General features: G+C 34.6%; 1 protein-coding gene across 2 annotated transcripts in view; it reads right to left on the bottom strand.

Annotated features, from left to right (window-relative positions):
* LOC149781283 (nonsense-mediated mRNA decay factor SMG8-like) overlaps positions 1-24,306 on the bottom strand; it is a 161,143-nt gene that overhangs the window by 43,756 nt on the left and 93,081 nt on the right. For both annotated transcript variants that reach the window (XM_089935366.1, XM_089935367.1), the window contains exons 15-19: positions 21,578-21,718; positions 15,142-15,379; positions 14,266-14,463; positions 4,305-4,454; positions 917-1,054 (exon numbers count right to left, since the gene is read on the bottom strand). In XM_089935366.1, the coding sequence (XP_089791492.1) occupies positions 917-1,054; positions 4,305-4,454; positions 14,266-14,463; positions 15,142-15,379; positions 21,578-21,718 (865 nt within the window). The remainder of the gene's footprint in view (positions 1-916; positions 1,055-4,304; positions 4,455-14,265; positions 14,464-15,141; positions 15,380-21,577; positions 21,719-24,306) is intronic.

The raw sequence follows: 24,306 nt of genomic DNA, 5'->3' as shown, positions 1-24,306 counted from the left end.
GCTGTAAAGCAGGCTAAGTGCAGGAATAATTAGTCTTGTTCCCTACTTTTTATGCTCCCAGCATTGCTCACCCCTATACGAATAGCAGAGAACAACGCAGGGAGCATACGAAGCAAGGAACCAGACTAGGAAATAATCTACATATACTTTAGTCTGGTTTACAACAAAAACTATAAAACACTATAGGCATAACTATAAAAAAAATCAGACACCAGCAGCCAGCCTATTTTTGTATAAAAAACATTAAATTTAGAATGGCATGAGTGGTCATTTTTACAGGGATAAAATAAAGGTCGGTGTAGTTTATCCTCGTTTTTGCGATGTGGTCATTCATAACAGTGTTGCAATGCATATTTTGCCAAGACATTGCAGTCACTGGTCACGTCAGCAGGTGGTCACTCATAACAGAGCATTTATATAATAAAATCGATCCGTGCATTATAGTTGTGGTTGGAAATGACAGGTGGTCACTCATAGCAGAGGTCACTCATAGCAGTTTTTACTGTACTATACAATGTCAAAATAGTAACACCATGGGCCACAGTTGCTATACAATGTCAAAATAGTGACACCATGGGCCACAATTGCTATGCAATGTCAAAGTAGTGACACCATGGGACACAACTGCTATACAATGTCAAAGTAGTGACACCATGGGCAACAATTGCTATACAATGTCAAAATAGTGACACCATGGGCCACAATTGCTATGCAATGTCAAAGTAGTGACACCATGGGACACAATTGCTATACAATGTCAAAGTAATGACACCATGGGCCACAATTGCTATACAATGTCAAAGTGTGCAATTGTGTGATACAAGGACTATAATGTAAAAATGGTGAAACTATCTGATCAAAGGATTATACCATGTCAAAATGGCGGCACCATGTGACAAAAAGAAAACATTCTTACCCTTTGTGGCTCTTCTTTGTTTGCCCTTCTTGGATACAGTTTCTCCAACAGAGGGCCACTTGTCCTTTTCAGCTCTAACTGTGACATCATAGGGCAACAGGAAGTTACTACCACTTAAAAATCCTGGGAGATCCATTCCTGAAACAAAATAGAAATTTGCACACTTGTCTCAGCTGAAGGAAGTCTTTTACCTAGGTATACAATAGCACTATAAACTGTGGGAGAGACTGGGTATCATATGATGTGGTTGTGACTTTATAATGAAAAAATGCCAAATTCTTATATACAATCTTATACTCACTTATAAGTTGAGTCGAATTGCAAAAAATAAAGATCCTGATCTGCCATATCATAACGCACCTGCAGATCAGGGTCTATTTTGCTCGTTCTACTGATTACACCTGACAAACTGCACAGACCAAGATCTGCTGGTGTATTATGCGAAGGCAGATCTCGGTCTGTGCAGTTTGCAGTTGGACTCGTCTTTTAAGCGAGTACATATGGTAATTGAAACAACAGTCCCTTGAAAGAAAATTACAAAGTCAACAAAAAGCATACAAGACAATTGGAACCCTTTAACTATTTCTGACCTGTCCTAAACTGCAGGCTTATGGCTTTCCATGTTGGAAAACCAATGTCATCTCAATATATTTGTAATACCACCAAAATAAAAGGTCACCAACAAACCATTTTCTTGGCGTATTTAGTAGGAGAAGTCAATGCAAAGTTAACTAATTTTGAAATATTCATTCTGACCTTATTGTATAGGATACATGCTGCCCAACTTTTGTAGGTTATGGCTGTTATTTGGGGACAGATACTTAAATACGAGTAGCACAAGAAAATGCATACAACATATTTAGTGTTTTGGATTGCTCAGACAATGAAAATTGGAAAGATATAATTAAAAAAAAAAATTAAATACTCCAATATTTTATAATCACTCGTACTTAAATCTGGACTGTATTTTACAAAAAACTGTTCTGCACCATCAGGGCAGTGAGGCTGGCTGACTCTGTTTAAAATTTCCACTGCTGGGAATTCAGTTTTATTGACCATGTACCAATTTTATAGTTAAAAATGTCCTTATCTATTTCTGTCAACAGACTTAAGCACCAACAAAAATTGTAAACCATAACAATACTTTCAATTCATTTATTTTGAAGGGTATTCATTTTTGTGGTTTTCCCATTTTTGTTGCTACATAAATTCATTGATTTTGAAAGTAGTCTTATGGCTTCCACAGTAGAAAATGCTGTTTGTTGGGTCTTTATATTCAAGGTTTATAGTAACAAAGAAATCAACAGCAATTGGTATTATAAGAGAGCAGAATCTCCCTCATTTTTACAACAGATAATTCACTGAGAAAAAAATTGTCCAAATTAGGAAAATATAAATTTTGTGATTATTAGCAAGCAAATAAATTGGTAATAATTGTTACAACATTTTATGCAAACAAAATTTTTGTCCAATGATAGAAATCCCCCCAAAATTCTTAGGAAAACTGATAACATACCAGGCACTCGGTTAATCTTACAGTTCCATCTGATGTTCAATACTGATGTTCAATCTATATTTTTTTGATTGGAAATATATAGGTTTTCGCTGATGTTTATATGTTATATGCTTTCACTGATGTTTATATGTTATAGGTTACTACTGATGTTTATATGTTATATGCTTTCACTGATGTTTATATGTTATATGCTTTCACTGATGTTTATATGTTATAGGTTTTCGCTGATGTTTATATGTTATATGCTTTCACTGATGTTTATATGTTATAGGTTTTCACTGATGTTTATATGTTATATGCTTTCACTGATGTTTATATGTTATAGGTTTTCACTGATGTTTATATGCTTTCGCTGATGTTTATATGTTATATGCTTTCACTGATGTTTATATGTTATAGGTTTTCACTGATGTTTATATGTTATATGCTTTCACTGATGTTTATATGTTATATGCTTTCACTGATGTTTATATGTTATATGCTTTCACTGATGTTTATATGTTATATGCTTTCGCTGATGTTTATATGTTATAGGTTTTCACTGATGTTTATATGTTATATGCTTTCGCTGATGTTTATATGTTATATGCTTTCACTGATGTTTATATGTTATATGCTTTCACTGATGTTTATATGTTATATGCTTTCACTGATGTTTATATGTTATATGCTTTCACTGATGTTTATATGTTATATGCTTTCACTGATGTTTATATGTTATAGGTTTTCGCTGATGTTTATATGTTATAGGTTTTCACTGATGTTTATATGTTATAGGTTTTCACTGATGTTTATATGTTATATGCTTTCACTGATGTTTATATGTTATAGGTTTTCACTGATGTTTATATGTTATAGGTTTTCACTGATGTTTATATGTTATATGCTTTCACTGATGTTTATATGTTACATGCTTTCTTTACATTCACAACAACTACTGGAGAATATTTGGAAAGCATTAAAAATGGGATATGTTATTCAAATACAAAACCACATGCAAGTTTTTTTGTAGTTAGGAAAAGAACTTGTTTGAAACTGAAAATGAATAAATCTTGGTTGGATGGATTCAACGTATCCAGAGATTTAAACAAATGTGCTAGCATGACACCCAGGGCCCCTCAGAATCTAGACTGGACACCTTTCATATTATGATTGAGTTTGCCCATCAGGCCTGTCAAAAATATATTTCTTTGCATTTAAAGAAAATCAATTTTAATGGTGCGTCAAAATAATAGTAAAATAAAATAAAAACAGGGCTCCTTTTGGGCACATGGAATCTGACTCAGGGCTAGTGAAATTTCAGTCTGGGCATGTGATTTTGTTTAAAAGTAACTTGTCATGGGCCTATGCCTGAATAATAATAATTAAGCACCAATATCCTGATACCATTTGAAACTTGCCTAATCGTGACAAAACACATAGTGTTATTAAATATTTCCAAGCAGCAAATGCCCTCTCTTGATTGTAAACTTGTTTTAGTTGGATAAATCAATGCACATTTAAAAGAGGACAGATTTACAAATGGCCCTGTGTTGAAGCAAAATGTAAAATTGATTGATAAGGCCCACTACTCTTTCAAAATGACACAGAAGCGATGCACATAAATATCACCTATATTAAAAGTGTTTACACCATTTTCTTTAACGATTCATACTGTGCTGGTTATATGCAAGTTTTAAAGGGAAGATATGAAATCAATCGACTTGGCCCAAAACTCTGAAAATGAAAAAGAAAGGACAAAAACCCTAAAAGATACATTTCCATCGAAAAGAAGATGTTCACATTAAACTGCTTAAAGATATACTGGGTGGTTTCTGAACGATTAGTTAAACCACAAAATGGAATTTAAAATTATTTCTACCATCATTTTACCTTGGGTGTGATTGTAGGTGTTGGCTTTGCCCAGAGAACAGAGTGACCATGATGGGAACTTGGGAAGCAGTCCAGATGGAGACTCACTATGAATCATGCCAGGCAGATACTCTGTGGTGGAATGCTGTCTGGATGCATTGTGGGGACTTTCTATAAATAACAAGATTTTAACACATGACAATAATTATGTGCCACACATAAAACATGTCTAAAAATTGATGTCAAAACAAAGAATCCAGTTTCTTTACATACAGCTCTCTCCTCTCATTATATTGCTGTATTTGGGAACCATAACCACCAACCTTGTAATGTACTAAACACTGGTACAGTGAGAACAGCATTATATAGCAAACAGTGATATAGTGAGATTAGCATTATGTACCAAACAGTGGTGTAGTGAGAACAGCATAGAACAGTATTATGAACCAATCAGTGGTATAGTGAGAACAAGCATCATGTACCACACAGTGGAATAGTAAAAACAGCATTATATACTAAACAGTGGTATAGTGAGAACAGCATTGTATACCAAGCAGTGGTACAGTGAGAACAGCATTATGCAGACCTGCCAACCCTGACGAGTCCGTCTCAGTGAGGCTGTTGATTTTGTTTTTGTAAGATTGACCAGTTTTCTGTAAGGTGCAAGAAAATATCAATAACTGCTATTTTAAATCTGGAAAACGTAATTAAAAGTTTGATGCAGCGATGATAAACATCATGTTCAACTGCAAAGTTTGTACAGTACGTGAAGACTTTATTTACCACTAACACAGTTGAACAAACTTTAGTTCCAAATCCTTTGCAACTCAATGGCCTGTTGCTATCTCTCAACTTAACCAAATTCTTGTAAAGTCTTTTTCCATTTCACATGACGATGGCAATCATACCTCCCGCCAGGAGACATGCTCAAATTGGCATGTGATGTCAAATAAACGTAATTGTGTCCTTTCCAGCTTTTATTCATAAGAATCTGAATACTCCTTTCTATTCTACTGTGTTGATTATTAACACTTTTCTAGAAGCTTATTTTCCATTTCATCTTAAACATGGGTTGCGTTCTGGATGCCATTTTAATTTTTTTTATAATCAACAGTTTGATCATGCAGACACTTCACATGAATAAATATGTGCAGTTTAAAGCGTCTGGAGTGCTGCTGTAAAGTTAGTCTGGTTCCCTGTGTAATTTCACTAATTTTAATATGAAACCCACATCCAAATCAAACATTGATTAACCAATTATCCAGATTTTTTGGTAACAATATTTTTTTGTAGTTTTTGCTTGAAAGCCTAAGTACATATTTTAAGGGCAAGTTTCATAAGACTTATGGCAAAATCATAAGGCTTGGCAGGTCTGCATTATGTACCAAACAGTGGTCAAGTGAGAAAAGCATTATGTGACAAACAGTGGTATAGTGAGAAGCGCATTATGTACCAAACAGTGGTACAATGAGAACAGCATTATGTACCAAACAATGGTCTAGTGAGAAAAGCATTACATGCCAAACAGCAGTATAGTGAGAACAGCATTATGCATCAAACAGTATTATAGTGAGAACAGCCATTCTATAGCAAAAGCCAGCCATTCTATAGCAAAAGCCAGTATAGTGAGAACAGTATTATACGCCAAACAGCAGTATAATGCAAACAAGCCTTATGTACCAAATAGAGGCATTGTGAGAAAAGCATTATATACCAAACAGTGGTCTAGTGAGAACAAGCTTTATGTACCAAATACTGGTATTGTGAGAACAGTATTATATACCAAACAGTGGTATAGTGAGAACTACAGTAAAGCAAGAACCACAAATAAACTGAACTGCACTATAGCAGAAATTATCTGATTTTGTATTTTTTTTAAAAAAAGTTTCAAAAGGGATAAATGATCTAATGTTCATTTTCATGTTATTTTCTTTCAAATCATAAATTTGATAAACCAACTGAAATACAGTGGTTCAATTTTCCTCCATAGTACATGTAGTACCATATTATATCCAGAATCACATTACAAGAGATGTCTTACAACAATGGAGAGCTGTTATACATCTATAATAACATATCAAAAGAGCAAAGTACAGGGCTTTAAAATATATGTCATATCATAATATTAAACAATTTTTGTGGTCTATTGCTAGAAGAGATAAACAGATGCAAGTAGAAGCAAAACAAAGAAAGTTATCTGAGGAAATTTTCTGAAAAAAAGATGAATTCTATTTAATACTGATGTATTCTAATTAAAACATAAATTCTAATGAGATAAAGATGAATTCTAATAAAAAAGATGAATTCTAATAAAAAAGTTGAATTCTAATTAAAAAAGATGAATTCTAATAAAAAAGATGAATTCTATTTAATACTGATGTATTCTAATTAAAACATAAATTCTAATGAGATAAAGATGAATTCTAATAAAGAAGATGAATTCTAATAAAAAAGTTGAATTCTAATAAAAAAGATGAATTCTAATAAAAAAAAGTTGAATTCTAATAAAAAAAGATGAATTCTAATTTTGAAAAAAGATGAATGCTATTTAATAATGATGTATTCTGATTAAAACCGATAAATTTGAATGAGAAAAGGATGAATTCTAATTTAAAAAAGATGAATTCAAATGTAATAGATGAATTCTAATGAAACAGATGAATTCTAATGAAACAGGTGAGAAAAAAGATGAATTCTAACTTAAAAAAGATGAATTCAAATGAAATAGATGAATTCTAATGAAACAGGTGAGAAAAAAGATGAATTCTAATGAAATAGATAATCCTAATGAAAGAAAGATGATTATTAAAAAAAAGGTAAGAAAAAAGATGAATTTTAATTAAAATAGATGAATTCTAATGAAAATAGAGAGTTCAATAAACTATAGTTGCCTCCCAAAAATGTCTTACCCGATGTTTTGGGACATACATTTTCTAACACCCTTAATAATTTCCCTTAAAATCAGGTTAGTGCACCCTAAGGTCTGAGACAGCTGTGGTCAGTAATTGTTATGTTTCACTCTAATTATTTAGCACTAAATAAAATTAATTAATAAGTTACACTTTACATTAGGTAATTGAATTCATTACAACACTTAGTATTTGAAAAAGAAAAATAACAACAAAATGAATGTTGCATATAAAAGTGTCAATAATTTGAATTCTACAATTATCAGCAACAGTTTTACACTAATACCTTGCGAAGAACACCTAATTTAGTTTTTTGGGATGGGCAAGAGAGTTTAATGGTGTGTTTGACACATTATTGGCATTATCCTGCTGTACATGCGGAGGTAAGTGCCTTTCTCAAGTACACAGAGAGGCACTGAATCTGTGGCTTCCTGGAAAAATGTTTAACAGCTACAAATTATTTTTTAATGTTTGGTATTACAGAAAAACCTGTTATGAGAGACTGCTCCTTCTGCCAACAAAAAATGGCCTCTCAAGACAGGTGGTCTCTCATAACAGGTTTGTACAAAAAAGACAAGTTTCCAAGGTCCAGTTTCAGAACAATTTCAAGAAAAATAACCACAATCACTATACATATATTCTATTCTTTATTAATAGTTCTTGCTAAAATATTGCATGCATTCATCTAAAAACAATATTATATAGCAATAAAGATATACTTCTATCATTAAACATGAAATCACATTTACATTTCAAGATCACATGTACATGTATAGTCATATGAAATTGTTTCTGATTTACTCCTTATAACACCCTAAATTTGTTTTACAGACATTTAAGCTGCTATTCTGTGCATGATCAGGTTTTTGTCACTTCTTTCAGTTACAATAATTATTTTCTCCAGTGTTAAAATCTGTTTCTTTAAAGTTGGAGGCTCATCCATTGTTATTAAGGTTGAAAGTGTTAACATTATTAATACTCAATTGTAATACTGACTGTAAAGATGGTTTTGACTGTGCTTTGGGAAAATATGAAAAATCTATACTTGTGCAAGTGTATCTAACAATTAATGAAATAAAAAGAAACAATTATCTCATCCAGAATCAAAATCATTTACTCAGTGACAAAAGTCAATGGCTTAATTTAAAGAAGACATGCATGGATTAACTCTAAAAACAAAGTGTGTAACCTGGTCACATTCGCTTGATTAGATGACAGCTTTGACTGGAATTCGTGGGATGGTTGAGTTTACCAAGGAGACCATGCTGAACTATATTGTACAGAACTTACACAGTGCAAAGCATGCATAGCGTCACTTAAATCTTTACCTATTTCCAAACATATTAGATGCAGATTTTGCTTTATTCATTGTTTCGACCAAATTGCATTCTTCCAGATAACATTTCAGCTAGTCCTTAACAGCTGATTCATTTACGTTGAATCATGTGCTCATGACTGACTCATTTTTAATGATACAAGTGATCTTATGAACTGAGGTAATATTTTTAAAAAGGTATGCATGTTTAATTGTACAAGGCACATAACCATCATAATTTACATGTTCGCGAAGAGTGGTAATAATAAAGGCTAAAATTCTCATATAGATCAACTAAGATCAACATCAATCAATTTTAGTTTTGTGTTTTAGCTGAACAAACATCATAACTGTCCACACAATGGAAAGCTTGATGTTTTGGCATCTCCCATGTTGATAGTCGGTGAATTTGTCTTTCAATTTGCGACAGCAGTACAGGCCAGTTAATCATTAAAACCCTGAAACTGGCTTGTGATAAGAGGGAATTTTGACCGGTACCTGTACCAGTACATTTATGTGTAATTGCCATTTATTCCATAATATTAGCACGATTACTGTAGTTTTGTAAAATGTGGTGTAAAGTATGCATGTGAACTTTTCAAAAACCAAGTAGGGAGACTGAATAAAAGAAAATAAAGATTGGGACTTAAAATCGGTTTTTTTTCCATGGCACTTTTAAGGCCTTGTTTTCACTAAATATTGATAGATCTTCCTGGTCCAATATGCATGAAATTCGCAAAAAGACTCGCCATTTCTCCCTGTGACGTGCACTATTTTCCCCCAGGACATGCTCTATTTTCATTTTCTGGTCAGCTGTGGTCAAACTGCACAGTAGCTAAAGATTTGTCTTAAATAAACAAGCAAGAAAGCCAGCACGAATAATTAAAAGTTAATCCTTATCCAAGCAACTATTTTATGAAAACAATTGGCCCTCCATCATAATTCAAAGAAACCACGTTCTACACTATTGTGTGTTACTCAAGCACCAGCAATTGATTGGCAAATAAAGAATTCCCAATTTTTTTTAACTAAAGGTACTAAAACTAGCCAGCCTCATGGTACTGTACATGTGGCAGCTATTTTCCCTTCTTTGTATATCCGACCTTATTCCCTTATTGTCAACTCATAAAGCATTTAGTATTGTTTATTATAAAACACGTATTTTGAATTAGCTTTTTGAGGACACACTTGCTGCATGGTATGTATTTTCATTCCTTCTTTTAATTTAACAATGGTAATTAACATTGGTATATATGGTATGAAAATGCCAGGTGTTCACTCGTGTAAGTTTCTTTTGTGGGAATGGCACTATAGCATATGGAGTACAGCTTACAAGTGATCATTTTAGGGATTGAAATTAATTGTGGATGATTTTATTGTTGTGGTCTATTTTTTTGTTCTGGCTAGTTTTGTATTATTGTAGAGGTAAAAAAATCAGTAATTTACATGAATAATGTTTAAACATAACATTCTATTTAGTGAAGAAGTGAATTCTTTATAGTAAAGTAATTATTTCATCACAAAAATAATTCACAGGTGATACAACAGAACATGTAGGACTTTTCTTGTTTAGAAGAAATGAAAATTTAAGACATAATGTAATAATCAGGAGTCCTCTGCAAAATTCGGAAGATATTGTGAAATCGGGAGGTAGGCATGGAGTGACCCCAAAAATCGAGTTTTTATTTTTCTCCCAGCGTGAAACTTGACAGGTATGGTGTAAGGTCACTTACATCAAAGCAACTACAACTCAGCTCTTACAGTATTAGCATAACTTTCAAAGCATTATTTCCAAACCTTTATTAATGTATTTTGGAGAAATCATTAAAGTTTAGCGCAATGGTGCAAATGATTAGATTCATGGGGATTTTCTTAATTCAGAGCGTGTTCAAACCTACAATGTACATGTATTGGTACCAATATGTAAATACTTTCAGTAGCCTAATTGCAAGCATTGAATCAAACCGTATTGTTTGTTCATTGTGTTGTCATACTGGGATAAAATTTTAATGAGTTAGGTATTTAAAATTTCAAAGTAATGTAAAAATGTAATTACCGGTGCACTGATATAAAATGTCCAATGCAATAATGCATAATTAAATAATAATAGAGTCAAAAGGGAGAGGTAGTGTTACAACACCTCGCGATTGCTAAATTCTTGTCATCATTTGACCAAATTATACACAAATCTAAATTAGAAAGAAACAATAAGAAAACAGAAAATTAAATTACTTTTCAAACAAGTTTATACCATTTCTTTTTAATAATTATGCACACCAACCTTGAGATAAGTATACATGCATTTTTAAATATGTTTGCCTAAATAAATGCATTTAGAACTTACCTCATGCATCTTGAGATGTCTCAGAGTTGTAAGGCGGCTTTTATGCAGGTCATGCACTTTTTAGTGTTTATACCTGTTAAGTTTGGGGGTCAGCTTATACGCAAACGAGCTTATTGAGGAGCATTTATGGTACGTCAATAGTGTCTGTCTGTGTTCTCACTACATGGTCATTCATAGGGATACTGGGTCCTACTTATACACATGGGTGCTAGCTATAAGTCCAGGAACCAGACTAAGTGCAGGAATAATCTACATGTTTTCTGGTCTGGTTTACAACAGAAACTATAAAACACCATAAGCATACCTACAAAATTTCAGACATCGGTAGCCAGCCTATTTTTTTTTATAGAACGGCATAAGAGGTTGTTGGAGTTAATCCACGTTTTTGTGATGCGGTCATTCATAGCATTGTCAAAATGCATATTTTGAAAAGACATCGTGTTCGCTGGTCACATTCAGCAGTTGGTCACTCACGACATAGTGTACATATAATAAAATCGATTCCTGCATTATGATTTTGGTTGGAAATGACAGGTGGCCGCTCATAGCTGAGACTGCTCATAACAGGTTTTACTGTATTAAAAACAGCTATTATTTGCTAGTAAAATATCAACAGGCATGAAAAACAAAAACTTCTATTGCCAGAAGTAAAATGTTTTGTTTAAAAATTAATATCTGTGGAGAAAAAGCACATCATTTGCTAAAAGCGACATGTAAAACAGATTTGCATAAAGTTTTACTTCCTACAATCATTTTTTCAAATGCTGAAAGTTAAATGAATCCATCCAATGTAAGCCATGTGATGACTCTCCCAGGTACTTGGTCCTTCATACATTTCATTTTCAATACCCTGTCTAAAAATTACAAAAATGTCTTATTTAAAAACATAAACAATGTATTTGCCTCTTTTTCAAAAATAACAAATTTAGCCGATGATGAAATCTGTGTAACATTTAATTATATATATATATATATATATATATATATATATATATATATATATATATGCCAAATTTGGAAATGTATAATCCCATTCTAATCATTTGAGTTTTTATATAATCCCATTCAATTCACTTGAGTTATTACATAATCCCATTATTATCACCGAGTTATTACATAATGCCATTCTAATTAGTTGAGTTATTACATGATCTTGTTATAATAAGTTGAGTTATTACATAATCCCATTCTAAACACTTGAGTTATTACATAATCTCATTCTAAACACTTGAGGTATTACATAATCTTGTTATAATATGTTGAGTTTTTTTACATAATCCCGGGGCCCCGAGTGGCCGAGTGGTCTAAAGCGCTCTTCGTTACGGATCACTGCCATCTCACCTCTGTCTGCGGCGGTTCGAGTCTAAGATTCAGCCAATGTGGGTATATGAGAAAGCTTGCCAGTAGCTTCTCGAGGGTCGGTGGTTCTTTCCGGGGTTTTCCCGGGTTCTTCCTCCACCATTAATACTGGCCGCCATGTATAGCCTATCGTGTGCTGAAAAATGGCGTTAAACCCCACAACAACAACAACTACATAATCCCATTCTAATAAGTTGAGTTATTACATAATCCCATTCTAAATACTTGAGTTATTACATAATTTCATTCTAAACACTTGAGTTATTACATAATCTTGTTATAAGTTGAGTTATTACATAATCTTGTTATAATATGTTGAGTTATTACATAATCCCATTCTAAACACTTGATTTATTACATAATCTCATTCCAATCAGTTTAGCTAACACATTATTTTTCAGTTTTACTTAAATGTCTCAAATATCTGTAACTGAAAGCTGTGTTTTCTTTAAACACATATGTGAGAAACAGCTTGCTTTAGGCCATGATGTTCAAACATGGTTACTGGGTAATGTTTACCCATGATGTTCAAATGTGGTTACTGGATAATGTTTACTCATGATGTTCAAATGTGGTTACTGGGTAATGTTTACTCATGATGTTCAAATGTGGTTACCGTGTATTGTTTACCCATGATGTTCAAATGTGGTTACTGGGTAATGTTTACCCATGATGTTCAAACATGGTTACTGGGTAATGTTTACTCATTTTGTTTAAATGTGGTTACTGGGTAATGTTTATCCATGATGTTCAAACATGGTTACTGGGTAATGTTTATTCATGATGTTTAAATGTGGTTACTGGGTAATGTTTACCCATGATGTTCAAATGTGGTTACTGGGTAATGTTTACCCATGATGTTCAAACATGGTTACTGGGTAATGTTTACTCATTTTGTTTAAATGTGGTTACTGGTTAATGTTTATCCATGATGTTCAAACATGGTTACTGGGTAATGTTTACCCATGATGTTCAAACATGGTTACTGGGTAATGTTTACCCATGATGTTCAAATGTGGTTACTGGGTAATGTTTACTCATGATGTTCAAATGTGGTTACTAGGTAATGTTTACCCATGATATTCAAACGTGGTTACTGGGTAATGTTTACCCTTTATGTTCAAATGTGGTTACTGGGTAATGTTTAAACATAATGTTCAAACGTGGTTACTGGGTCATGTTTACCCATGCAAAAACAAACCCATTCAGATACAAGTGTCAATTTTGAAATATAATAATAATAAGACATAGTAATAATATTCACATCTCATGTTAATACCATGTGCCACATTATCAATGGTCTATTACAGTGCAAGTGTTGAATGGCTAACATTCAACTGGAATGAAAATGAAGTGCATATTGAAGTGGGCCATACTTGGGAACATGAGAAAATTAGGTAGAATAAAAATGTAAGCTTTCTTGGACTTTTTGTCCTTAATGCATCAAGATTCTTTGATAGTCTCTCTTCAATTTACCAATTAAACTGAGAGGAAAAAAACTATACCCAGTGAGATGACCATGGGTGGCAGTTCTCAAATAAAAATAACTGCTGTTTCGATGTAGGTATTTTCTTGTTTGGAAACTGCATCATTTATATAACAGATGTCAACAGCACCTGATACAATACACAGACTATAAAGTGTTTAATTTGACAGCATATACAATGCAAGCACATTTGTTGATCAGTTAACTTCAGAAATGAAAACAGTTGATGTTCTGGCACCCAGCCCTTCCACAAGATTTGTGATAATTTAATTCGAAAATGTTTTCTTTCTCCCTACTTAGTAGACACACACGGAAAGGCATACTTTGTTGGCATCCATAAACACACAGTAAAGATGGTAGAGTACTATGAAGAAAAATAATTAGGCATGACAATTTGAAAAACAACACAAAATTAGTGATGAGTTTACCGAACATGAATGCAGACCTGCGAACCTTAAGAAGACATTCTCAGTAAGGTATTCAATTTTTAAAATGAAAGGCCCCTTCCACATGTATTTATGTCATAAAAAATGCATGACAAATGATAGTATATCATAGATATATCTTACCAACAGGCTCATGTTCTTGTTGATGTTCTTGTTGATGTTCAATGTTAACATGGTCCAAGTCCTGCTCCATTTCTTGTTCTGTTGGTACCAAAGGCTCCTCATTTTGGTCCAGCTGGTCTAGATCCTGGTGGATGCTGTGTTGTGGAGCCTGGATACTGTGCTCTGTGTTGTTGTACAGGTCACTCCCACCTGACTGGCCTATATAAACAGTAATTCCATTAATGAAATTCACACTCTGAACTTAAATGCTTTACATCAACTAATTTCCAACTCTGCTCACTTATCAGACAAACATACATCCACACCAAATTACAGTTTAACACAGACTGATCTAACAAGTGTATGACATTAGATCTCACTAAAAAGTACCTCATTATACCATAGTATCTGATATAACATGGGTATAATCATGGATCTCATTATAAAGCACCTTAGTATAACAGTACTTGATATAACGTAGGTATTGATCAAAGATCTCATTATAAAGATCTGTGACTGTTCCCATTTTAGACAGAAAAATAAAGAACAACTGTGTACCATTTGCTGAGTCTTCCAATGAAAACCTTTGATGGTAAATCTTTAAATCCAAACTGACCAATCATATATCACGTTAAACCAGCAAAGCTAAGATTTCAGACTGATATACAGTTTATTTTCTTGGCACAAAAAATAACATGCTCCATGACTGGAATATGCAAGGGAACTTATGAAATCCAGACTGTGGGAAAAAGACTGATACAGAAAATAAAAACTGAAATAGTGATCTTGTGAAAAAAGGAGAAATCTAACACCACTATACATCGTGGTAATTATGTATGGCTCCATTACTGAGCATAATACAAATAAAGTCAAAAGAGATTCAATTGTTTTGATTACCCAAGCTTAGTGCCAAACTAAGATTTGACATTCCCACAACTACATCTTTCTCTGTGTGTGATTCTCTTCCTTGAGATCTTGAAGAAATTTTAGGACTGGCTGACTGTCCGCCTGGTGATGAAAGACTCTGTCCAGCACGAATTTCAGTGGTGCTTGGTTCAAATACAGGAAAACTGATGTGCTGCAGTGTCTTACAGCAAACCTTTTCTAAAGCATCATAGAAATCAAAGTTGGCAGCCTAGAAAAAGTAAAATAAATAAAAAAATTAATAAATTTATTGATATGCACAAGATTCCATCAGGTGTTTTATTGTTGTGAAATCAAAATTTGTGAATTGAACAATAGCTAGTAATATATACACATTCTGTGAATATTTATAAAAATCTATACTCTGAGGTAACAAGTTTAAGCAACTCTGAAACAAAGCCCAGACACAAGTTTTACATGATTTTCAATTATGTCTCCCAAAGCAGGTCACAGCTACTAAGTTATGTTGTTGTTGTTGTTGTTGTGGGGTTTAACGCCATTTTTCAGCACACGATAGGCTATACATGGCGGCCAGTATTAATGGTGGAGGAAGAATCCCGGAAAGAACCACCGACCCATGAGAAGCTACTGGCAAGCTTTCTCACATACCAACATTGGCCAAATCCAAGACTCAAACCCACGCAGATAGAGGTGAGATGGCAGTGATCCGTAACAGAGAGCGCTTTAGACCACTCGGCCACTCGAAGCCCCCTAAGTTATGATGTGCTACGAACATTCAACCATTGTGTATTCTAATATATTTATATTTCCACCGTCATTAGCTCTAATCAACTCAAGATGTTACTAAAAACTATTCTAAAAAGAATCTTTGTATAAGAACTTTACTGTTATGTGAGAAATAGAACTTGGGGCAATGTGTGTGCATGTGATTTAGATTTTTAACATAGCTTTAACAATTTTCAAGTCATATCACTATGATGTCTGCAGTGTGGCAGTTTAAAGTGATGTCTAGCACCGGGGCATCATGCTGCAGACATGTAGCATGATGTCCCGCTCAGTCACATTATCCTGACACCAGGCCAACTAGTCCTAACACTAACTTCTTAAAGCTGAGCACCTAGTGAGGCAGCTGTTAGTACCATTTTTAGAAGTCTTTGGCATGACTTGGCTGGAGTTCGAACCCATGACCTCCCACATCCAGGGCAGATGCTCAAACCACTAGCTCACCGGAGTGGTCAACTTGGGGTAATGAATGATGGTCCAGATTTGTTCTTACATAGTGACCCACCACAGGTATTCGAAGTATACATCCTTTACAAGATTCTGAAATAAATTTAACCATCTTTGTTGATTCTTTATTTAGCATGCACAACCATGAAGTGTTTGTTAGCTGTCCATCAAGTAAGTTTTCAGGCATTGTGGCGGCACACCATGTTCCATATGTTAAGTTTCTTAGCTTTTGATTTGTATGCCCAACCACAAAAGCTAAAAGCATGAAGCGTTATTCTTGTCAGTCCATTCATCTAGTGAAGTTTCAAATTTAGGCAATATGGCTGCCTAGCTATATGAGGCTATTTACAAACAGCCTAGCTGGTCCTGTATTTTTAAATCTAGTGGTACTGAGAAAGACTAACCATCCTTGCTGGTCCTGTATTTTTAAATCTGTAGGTACTGAGAAAGACTAACCATTCTTGTTGGTCCTGTATTTTTAAATCTAGTGGTACTGAGAAAGACTAACCATCCTAGCTGGTCCTGTATTTTTAAATCTAGTGGTACTGAGAAAGACTAACCATCCTAGCTGGTCCTGTATTTTTAAAACTATAGGTACTGAGACAGACTAACTAGTCTAGCTGGTCCTGTACTTTTAAATCTAGTGGTACTACTGTAATGAACATTACCTCCATTATGAATTTACAATGAAATTACTATGCATCGTTTCCTGGATGAGAGGTGTGCTTTATGTATGGTAATATGAATAATGTACTTATCTAGAACACATTTTTCAACATTTCAGCAAGTGAATTTTGTTACCTGCATTGTGTATTGGAACATGCTGATAAACAGATTTGGTATGTATTGTAACCTTGTAGGAATATTTTGTGAAAATTTACATGTTAGTCATAGCAGTATAATGAAATTGCCTTGTATCATGTATAATTCCACCAGGACATGGTCAAATTATTCCATAATTTCAATGTTTGGCTGTGCATTTGCTGCCAATACATACTAATCTGCCATTTGCACTCTTTTACTAAGCCAGCACTATGGAATCTGATTGGCCTTTGGTCACATGACCTTTCTCTATAAATAGCACCACATGCATGTAGAGTTTCACTGTTATCTTGTCCAGTGTTCGGAGCAGACAGAAGTAAAGCATTGGGTGATGTAACCTTTTCATCCATTCGATAATGTCTCAAGTTATGTTGGATAATCATAGTCAAGTTGCAATGGTTAGTACCTAATGAAATTTGATATGCTTGCTTGTCTTTACGGGGAATTCCAAATTTATAATTAATTTTGTTCTGACTGCCATGGTAGGTGAATCTTTGTGATATTTAAAGACAAATATCAAAGTATGGGGAAGGAATGTAGGAGTCTAGGTATATAACTTACTAACCAGTCTAGCAGGTCTGGACCTTTTAGTCTAGTGGTACAAGCACCTGGCTGTGAGATAGATGAACCAGGTTCAATTACCGATCACAACAGTTAGACTCTGCATCCCCTCCCATCATATACTGCTCCTATTTTAGATACTGCGGTGAAGCATCCATTTTCCATTAACACATTTCTAATTCCTGAGATTTTCATTTTTTTCTGTTTATTTTCGTTTAAAAATATGCCAGATTTTAAAAACGTCAGAAGACATAAAGTAACAATGATGACATTAACTGCCATCTTAGTACAGAATTTCCATTGTTCAACCGATCTCATGATCAGTCTTGAGACCATGAATTACCGTATTTACCGTATATGTTGGGACACCATATATTTTAAAAATAATTTTTGTGCACTATGTTCTGGGACACATCATTTTTTTTTAGTCGTAAGTTTCAGGACACCTTTTAAATCATTCGAAAACTAAATGCTGGAAAATGCACTCAAATGTAAATTAAAAAAAACAAACTGCTGTGAGTGTTGTTTGTTTACACTTTTCTTCGTAGATGCAAATTTGCTAAGAACAAGAGTTCAGGTAAGAATGAATTTTTTGTGTATATGAGAACAAATTCAACTTTTTCTGGTCTAATTTATGCTCCAATAATTTTTTAAAATTATTATTAAATGTCAAAGTTTATTTGCTGTTCATGCTCGTTACACGACTTATTTTGGCAAAATAACTATTGATGAGCACAGTATAAATTATTCACTATAATTACGTAAAAATATATTCACAGAGAGAGAGGGAGTCTAGACAGAGAGGGAGAGAGATACTGGTAGATAGTGACGGTACAAAGTGATTGATAAACATACTAATTCCGAAACCGAACATCTTTTATTTTCACAGCAGTGATATCTGACATAATGACAAGTACTGTTGAACAAACTTGAATGCCACTAATATATTTAATTTAAATCCTTCAATCAGTACACGTTATTAATTGCCAACTCAACCTCCTCAGGCTCAAATCCATCAAATTCATCCTCTTCACTGTTGCTGCCGTCACATTCAGGATATCTTATGATATTGTCGTCACATCCATTCAAGTTATTGTTAATACCTCAAACTTTAAATGATTTTTGGAACAGATCTGGCTTGTCCCAAAGTGATTCAAACATCTTTTATTTACACAGCAGTGATATCTGACTATCCATATACTGCTGAACAAACGTGAATGCCGCTAATATATTTTTAAAAACCTGCTGCCCCGCTCCTACTGGCTTGAAACTCAATTTCTGGACATTCAATTGAAACAAATTCCTTGGCATAAGTGCATAAAGTGTCCACACTAACAGGGATCTGCAGATCATGTTGGATGAGAACCCACTTTGCAATTTTTCCATCTAACTCATTGCCATATGATACTGTTCTCCCACTCCTTACTAAATGTCCCAATTCTCTCTGCAGCTGAGAAAAATATATTTTTAACCAATCTGTAATCATGGTTGATTTGGGGATTTTGAAATGTCTTGCTGTTACTCAAATTCCATGCAATTTTGAGAAATTTACAACTTTCTCATTTTGCTTTAATGTAAAACATTTGAAATGCCCTCGCCTGACACCATTTACGTAGGCATCATATCTCTCCTGACTGGGGTCTCCAATTTTCGTGTCAGCACCTGGTTCATTTTCTTTGATATCACACTTCTCCTCTCTAGCATGCTTTTTTGGTCAACCTATGGGCCTCTTAGGTGAAGCTTTAGGCAACACATTTTCTTTCCATGCACGAGGTAAGGTCTCTTCACTACTCGAGTATCGCACTAAAAACTTATCCATAACAATGGAGATCTATAATGTGGTTTATTTTGTTTCATTTTTATTCCCCTTTATAGATGCTATGTATTCGATAACAATGGCTGCAAGGAATCACTTTTTGTGTAAATGTCTGAGAAGTTATCCTTTCAAAGTGTTCCATTGTTTCTATTTATTTTCAAAATCCCAGTGAAAACCGGTATAATGAGATCAAAGTTGGCTTCCCCATGTTGACCGACTTTGTATACATGTGAATAGTTTTAAAAAATCTCCACGCTAAAAGGAATCCAAAGTCTGCTTCTGGGGTCAGCTTGCTTATAATAAATTAACCTTTGTATTTGATATCCTACCAGTAAGTTCAAACAATGAGTTTATGGCTGTTATAAGGTGTGTTTGTTCAACATCTGGGCTTTCATTTGTATGCCATCTGTAGTCATAATTGACACAAATGGGTTTCGAGTTCTCCAGCGTAAATAGTATACACAGCATTAACTTGCTTTAATAATATTTTTTGTAACCCATGGAATCAAAAAGATTGTCATTTGTAATCACAGTGAATGTATTTCTAATAACGATTTTAGTTTGGGAGATATTATCATATTGTTACCCTGGATATAATACACTCTTGATTATTTTGTACCTTACACTGTGTCACGCATGAAAGACAGATGCTTTCGAGCAATGGGGTTTATAATTCTCACTCTCTCTCTCTTTTGTATGTGATTTTGCAGGATCCAATTTTCATTCTCATGACATTCAAACCTTTGAGGACAGCCAAATATGTTTCGTTTCTCAATATTCAATGACCAATGTGTTGTCTGATGAAAAGTGATAACACTATGGTTGTGTGTGCTACTTATACGGAGTTTGTGGATATATTTTTCCTTTAATAAAATACTAATGTCGACCAAAAAAGTGAATAAATGATAACAGTATAAGGTTAGTTTCTTTGATTTTTTAAAATATCAAATAAGTATTTTATTTATCTATTTTATTGTAATATGCGGTGTGGCCGATTGCGGGGGGGGGGGGGGGGGGGAAGGGGCAAACTGAGCACAATTTATTTCATTTCCTAAGTCTTGGGACACATGATGTAGGTTAAAAAAATTCACCCTAAGTTCTGGGACACAAAAAATAATAATTTGTGTCCCAACATTTGCAGTAAATACAGTGGGAAAGCCTGTGTTGTCTGAAGGATGTTCCACTTAAACATATATGGTACCCAGGAAAGGCAGTTTTTTAAACAATATATGCAAGTGTATTTTGATTTCACTGAGTTCATATTAAAAAGATAGGAAAATTCTAAATGGCATTTATAGTTGAGTATCCCACATTAAAAGTGCGTTCCCTGGGTTTCAGGCATTTTACCGGAACAGCCCTGAGAACTCTGAACAAGTTATTCCAAAATGAGTTGCATCAAACTTGGGACAAGCCATCTTAACGGCTAAAGGTTGGGCCAAGTTGTCTTGGAGTGAATGGCTAAAGGTTGGGCTAAGTTGTCTTGGAGTGAATGGCTAAAGGTTGGGCCAAGTTGTCTTGGAGTGAATGGCTAAAGGTTGGGCCAAGTTGTCTTGGAGTGAATGGCTAAAGGTTGGGCCAAGTTTCTTGGAGTGAATGGCTTAAGGTTGGGCCAAGTTGTCTTGGAGTGAATGGCTAAAGGTTGGGCCAAGTTGTCTTGGAGTGAATAGCTAAAGGTTGGGCCAAGTTGTCTTGGAATGAATGGCTAAAGGTTGGGCCAAGTTGTCTTGGAATGAATGGCTAAAGGTTGGGCCAAGTTGTCTTGGAATGAATGGCTAAAGGTTGGGCCAAGGTTCTTGGAATGAATGGCTAAAGGTTGGTCCAAGTTGTCTTGGAGTGAATGGCTAAAGGTTGGGCCAAGTTGTCTTGGAGTGAATGGCTAAAGGTTGGGCCAAGTTGTCTTGGAATGAATGGCTAAAGGTTGGGCCAAGTTGTCTTGGAGTGAATGGCTAAAGGTTGGGCCAAGTTGTCTTGGATTCAGTCATCCCTAATGTTTTGTCTCAATAATTATTTTTTTTTTACCTTGTGGTCAAATGGATCATCCTTGTCCGCCTGTTTTCTCCCACAGTTACATGCAGCTTTCATCTTCAGCTGACTGGTGTGAGGCATGATGGGTAGATGCATGTTTCCTTCAGTTTCATGCTCCTCAGTAGTCCGGTGTAGCTTAATGGTAAAAATAAATCTCAACCTTTATTAAATTTCCAGATTTATCCAAATATCTACTGTATCATTCTTCTACATTCAAGTATGTGGCACAATTTTATATTTTGGCTACACTGACAAAAAATGCAAATACTTTGTGCTAACAAAATAATACACTTCCAAAATGAAAATATAAGTACAGTACCTTACACTGTATGTTTTCCATACCCTCTGATCAATAATCATTTTTTCTCTCAAATTTTTGGGATTAAAAACTTTTTATTAAAACATTGTGCAGCTTTTAGGCACCTACAAAAAAGAAAATTAGAAATTGCCCATAATTATTTTAATTTGTGGAAATATTAAATGTAGAGAAATTATAGACAATGTAATAAAAATGCACAAACACTGCCATGCAATAAATGTATAAAAACTACAACGTAGTAAAAATGTACAAACATTACAATGTAATAACATAAATAAGCATGTAGAGCTCATTCAACATTCAGACAGGGCAGTGCAAAACTATAAATATGACCAGTTGAGAAAACTGCTGAAACTTAGCATTGCAGATAAAAATGCATTCAACTACTTGTTTCGTTCCATGTTGCTGGAAAGAATGACTTTGATGTGGTGTAAGGATACACCAAGGACATCAAAACTAAATATATTCATACACCATATCAAATGACTTCAATATGGTGTAAGGATACATCAAGGGCATCATTACCATTCCAATGGCCTAGTGATTACAGCATCCACCTCAGATACGAGAGGTCATGGATTCAAACACCGGCTGAGTACAAATGACTTTAAAAAATGGTACTAACAGCTGCCACATTTGGAGCTCAGCATTAAGAGGTTAGTGTTAGTACTGGTCGCACTGGTGTCAGGATAATGTGAGTGTGTAGCACATCATGCTACATGTCTGCAGCATGACGCCCTGGTGCTAGATATCACTTTAAACTGCCACATTGCAGACATCGTAGCGATATGGCTGAAAAATGTTAAAGCTATGTAAAATTGAGCAAGTAAAATTGATGAGATTATACTGATTTGTAGCTATACGACTACGGTGGTCCAGTGGTTATACGACAGCATGGATGTGGCAGGTCTTGAGTTCGAACCCTGGCCGAGTCATACCAAATACTTATAAAAATGGTACTTACTGCTGCCTCAGCATTAAAAGGTTAATGTTAGGACTGGTCGGCCTGGTGTCAGGATAATGTGAGTGTGTAGTACATCATGCTACATGTCTGCAGCATGACGCCCCGGTGCTAGACAGCACTACAGACTGCCACACTGCAGCGATATGAACTAAAAATTGCTAAAGCTATGTCATAAATCCAAATATAACTAACAGACACAAGGACAACAGACCTAAATATAGTCATACACCACATTAAATGAGTTGTTTCCCCTTGACTTGAAACAAAACATGCAAACAATTTTGTATTTATTGCATATCCTTATTTCAAAATTTTCAAATATCTTTATCCATATATTGTAAATGAAATTCAAAATGAACTGGTATGTTTAGTGGTTAGATTTTGATGCAATTTCTGAGAATATCTCTGTGCAGACAACAGTGAAAACAGCTAAATAGTTCTGGTCTGGGTGTTTGATATGGAAATATGGACTGAACATCATTATGAAACATTAGATCAAATACTTATAAGATTAAACTGGTAAGTAATAATGGGTTATTCAGTACAACGAATCTTACAGACCAGGATGTGTTCTACTGAGTAATCCTAACAAACAGCATAGACCTAGATCTGCTGACACATTATGTAATCACAGATCTAGGTCTATGTAACTTGCTTATCAGTGAGCATATACAGTACTTATAAAGAACAGTCAACATTCTTTGTATTGTACATACACTATGCAGTCTTCATATGCAAGTAAGTTCATCAGATTACCACTATGCAGTTTTCATATACAAAGTGAGCTCACCAGATTACCACAATATTGTCTACATATGCAAAGTAAGCTCACCAAATTACTACTATGCAGTCTTCATATGCAAAGTTGTTGTTGTTGTAGGGTTTAACACCATTTTTCAGCACAACATAGGCTATACATGGCGGCCAGTATTAATGGTGGAGGAAGAACCTGGGAAATCCCTGGAAAGAACCACCAACCTCGAGAAGCTACTGGCAAGCTTTCTCACATACCCACATTAGCCGAATCCAAGACTTGAACCCACACAGGCTGGGGTGAGATGGCAGTGATCCGTAATGGAGAGCGTTTTAGACCACTTGGACACTCGGGGCCCCCATGTGCAAAGTAAATTTAACAGATAACCACTATGCAGTCTTCATGTGCCAAGTAAATTTAACAGATTGCCACTATACAGTCTTCATGTGCAAAGTAAATTCAACAGATTACCACTATGCAGTCTTCATGTGCAAAGCAAATTCAATAGATTACCCCCATGCAGTCTTCATATGCAAATAAATTCAAAAGATAACCACTATGCAGCCTTCATATGCAAAATAAACTCAACAGATAACCACTATGCAGTCTTCATATGCAAAACAAATTCAACAGATTACCAATATGCAGTCTTCATATGCAAAATTCAACAGATTACCACTATGCAG

Source organism: Sinohyriopsis cumingii, chromosome 15 (assembly GCF_028554795.1).
Source record: "Sinohyriopsis cumingii isolate HCF-2022 chromosome 15, ASM2855479v2, whole genome shotgun sequence".
Lineage (NCBI taxonomy): Eukaryota > Metazoa > Mollusca > Bivalvia > Unionida > Unionidae > Sinohyriopsis > Sinohyriopsis cumingii.
The sequence above is the reverse complement of the archived record's forward strand: the minus strand, read 5'-3'. Positions and strand labels throughout refer to the sequence as shown.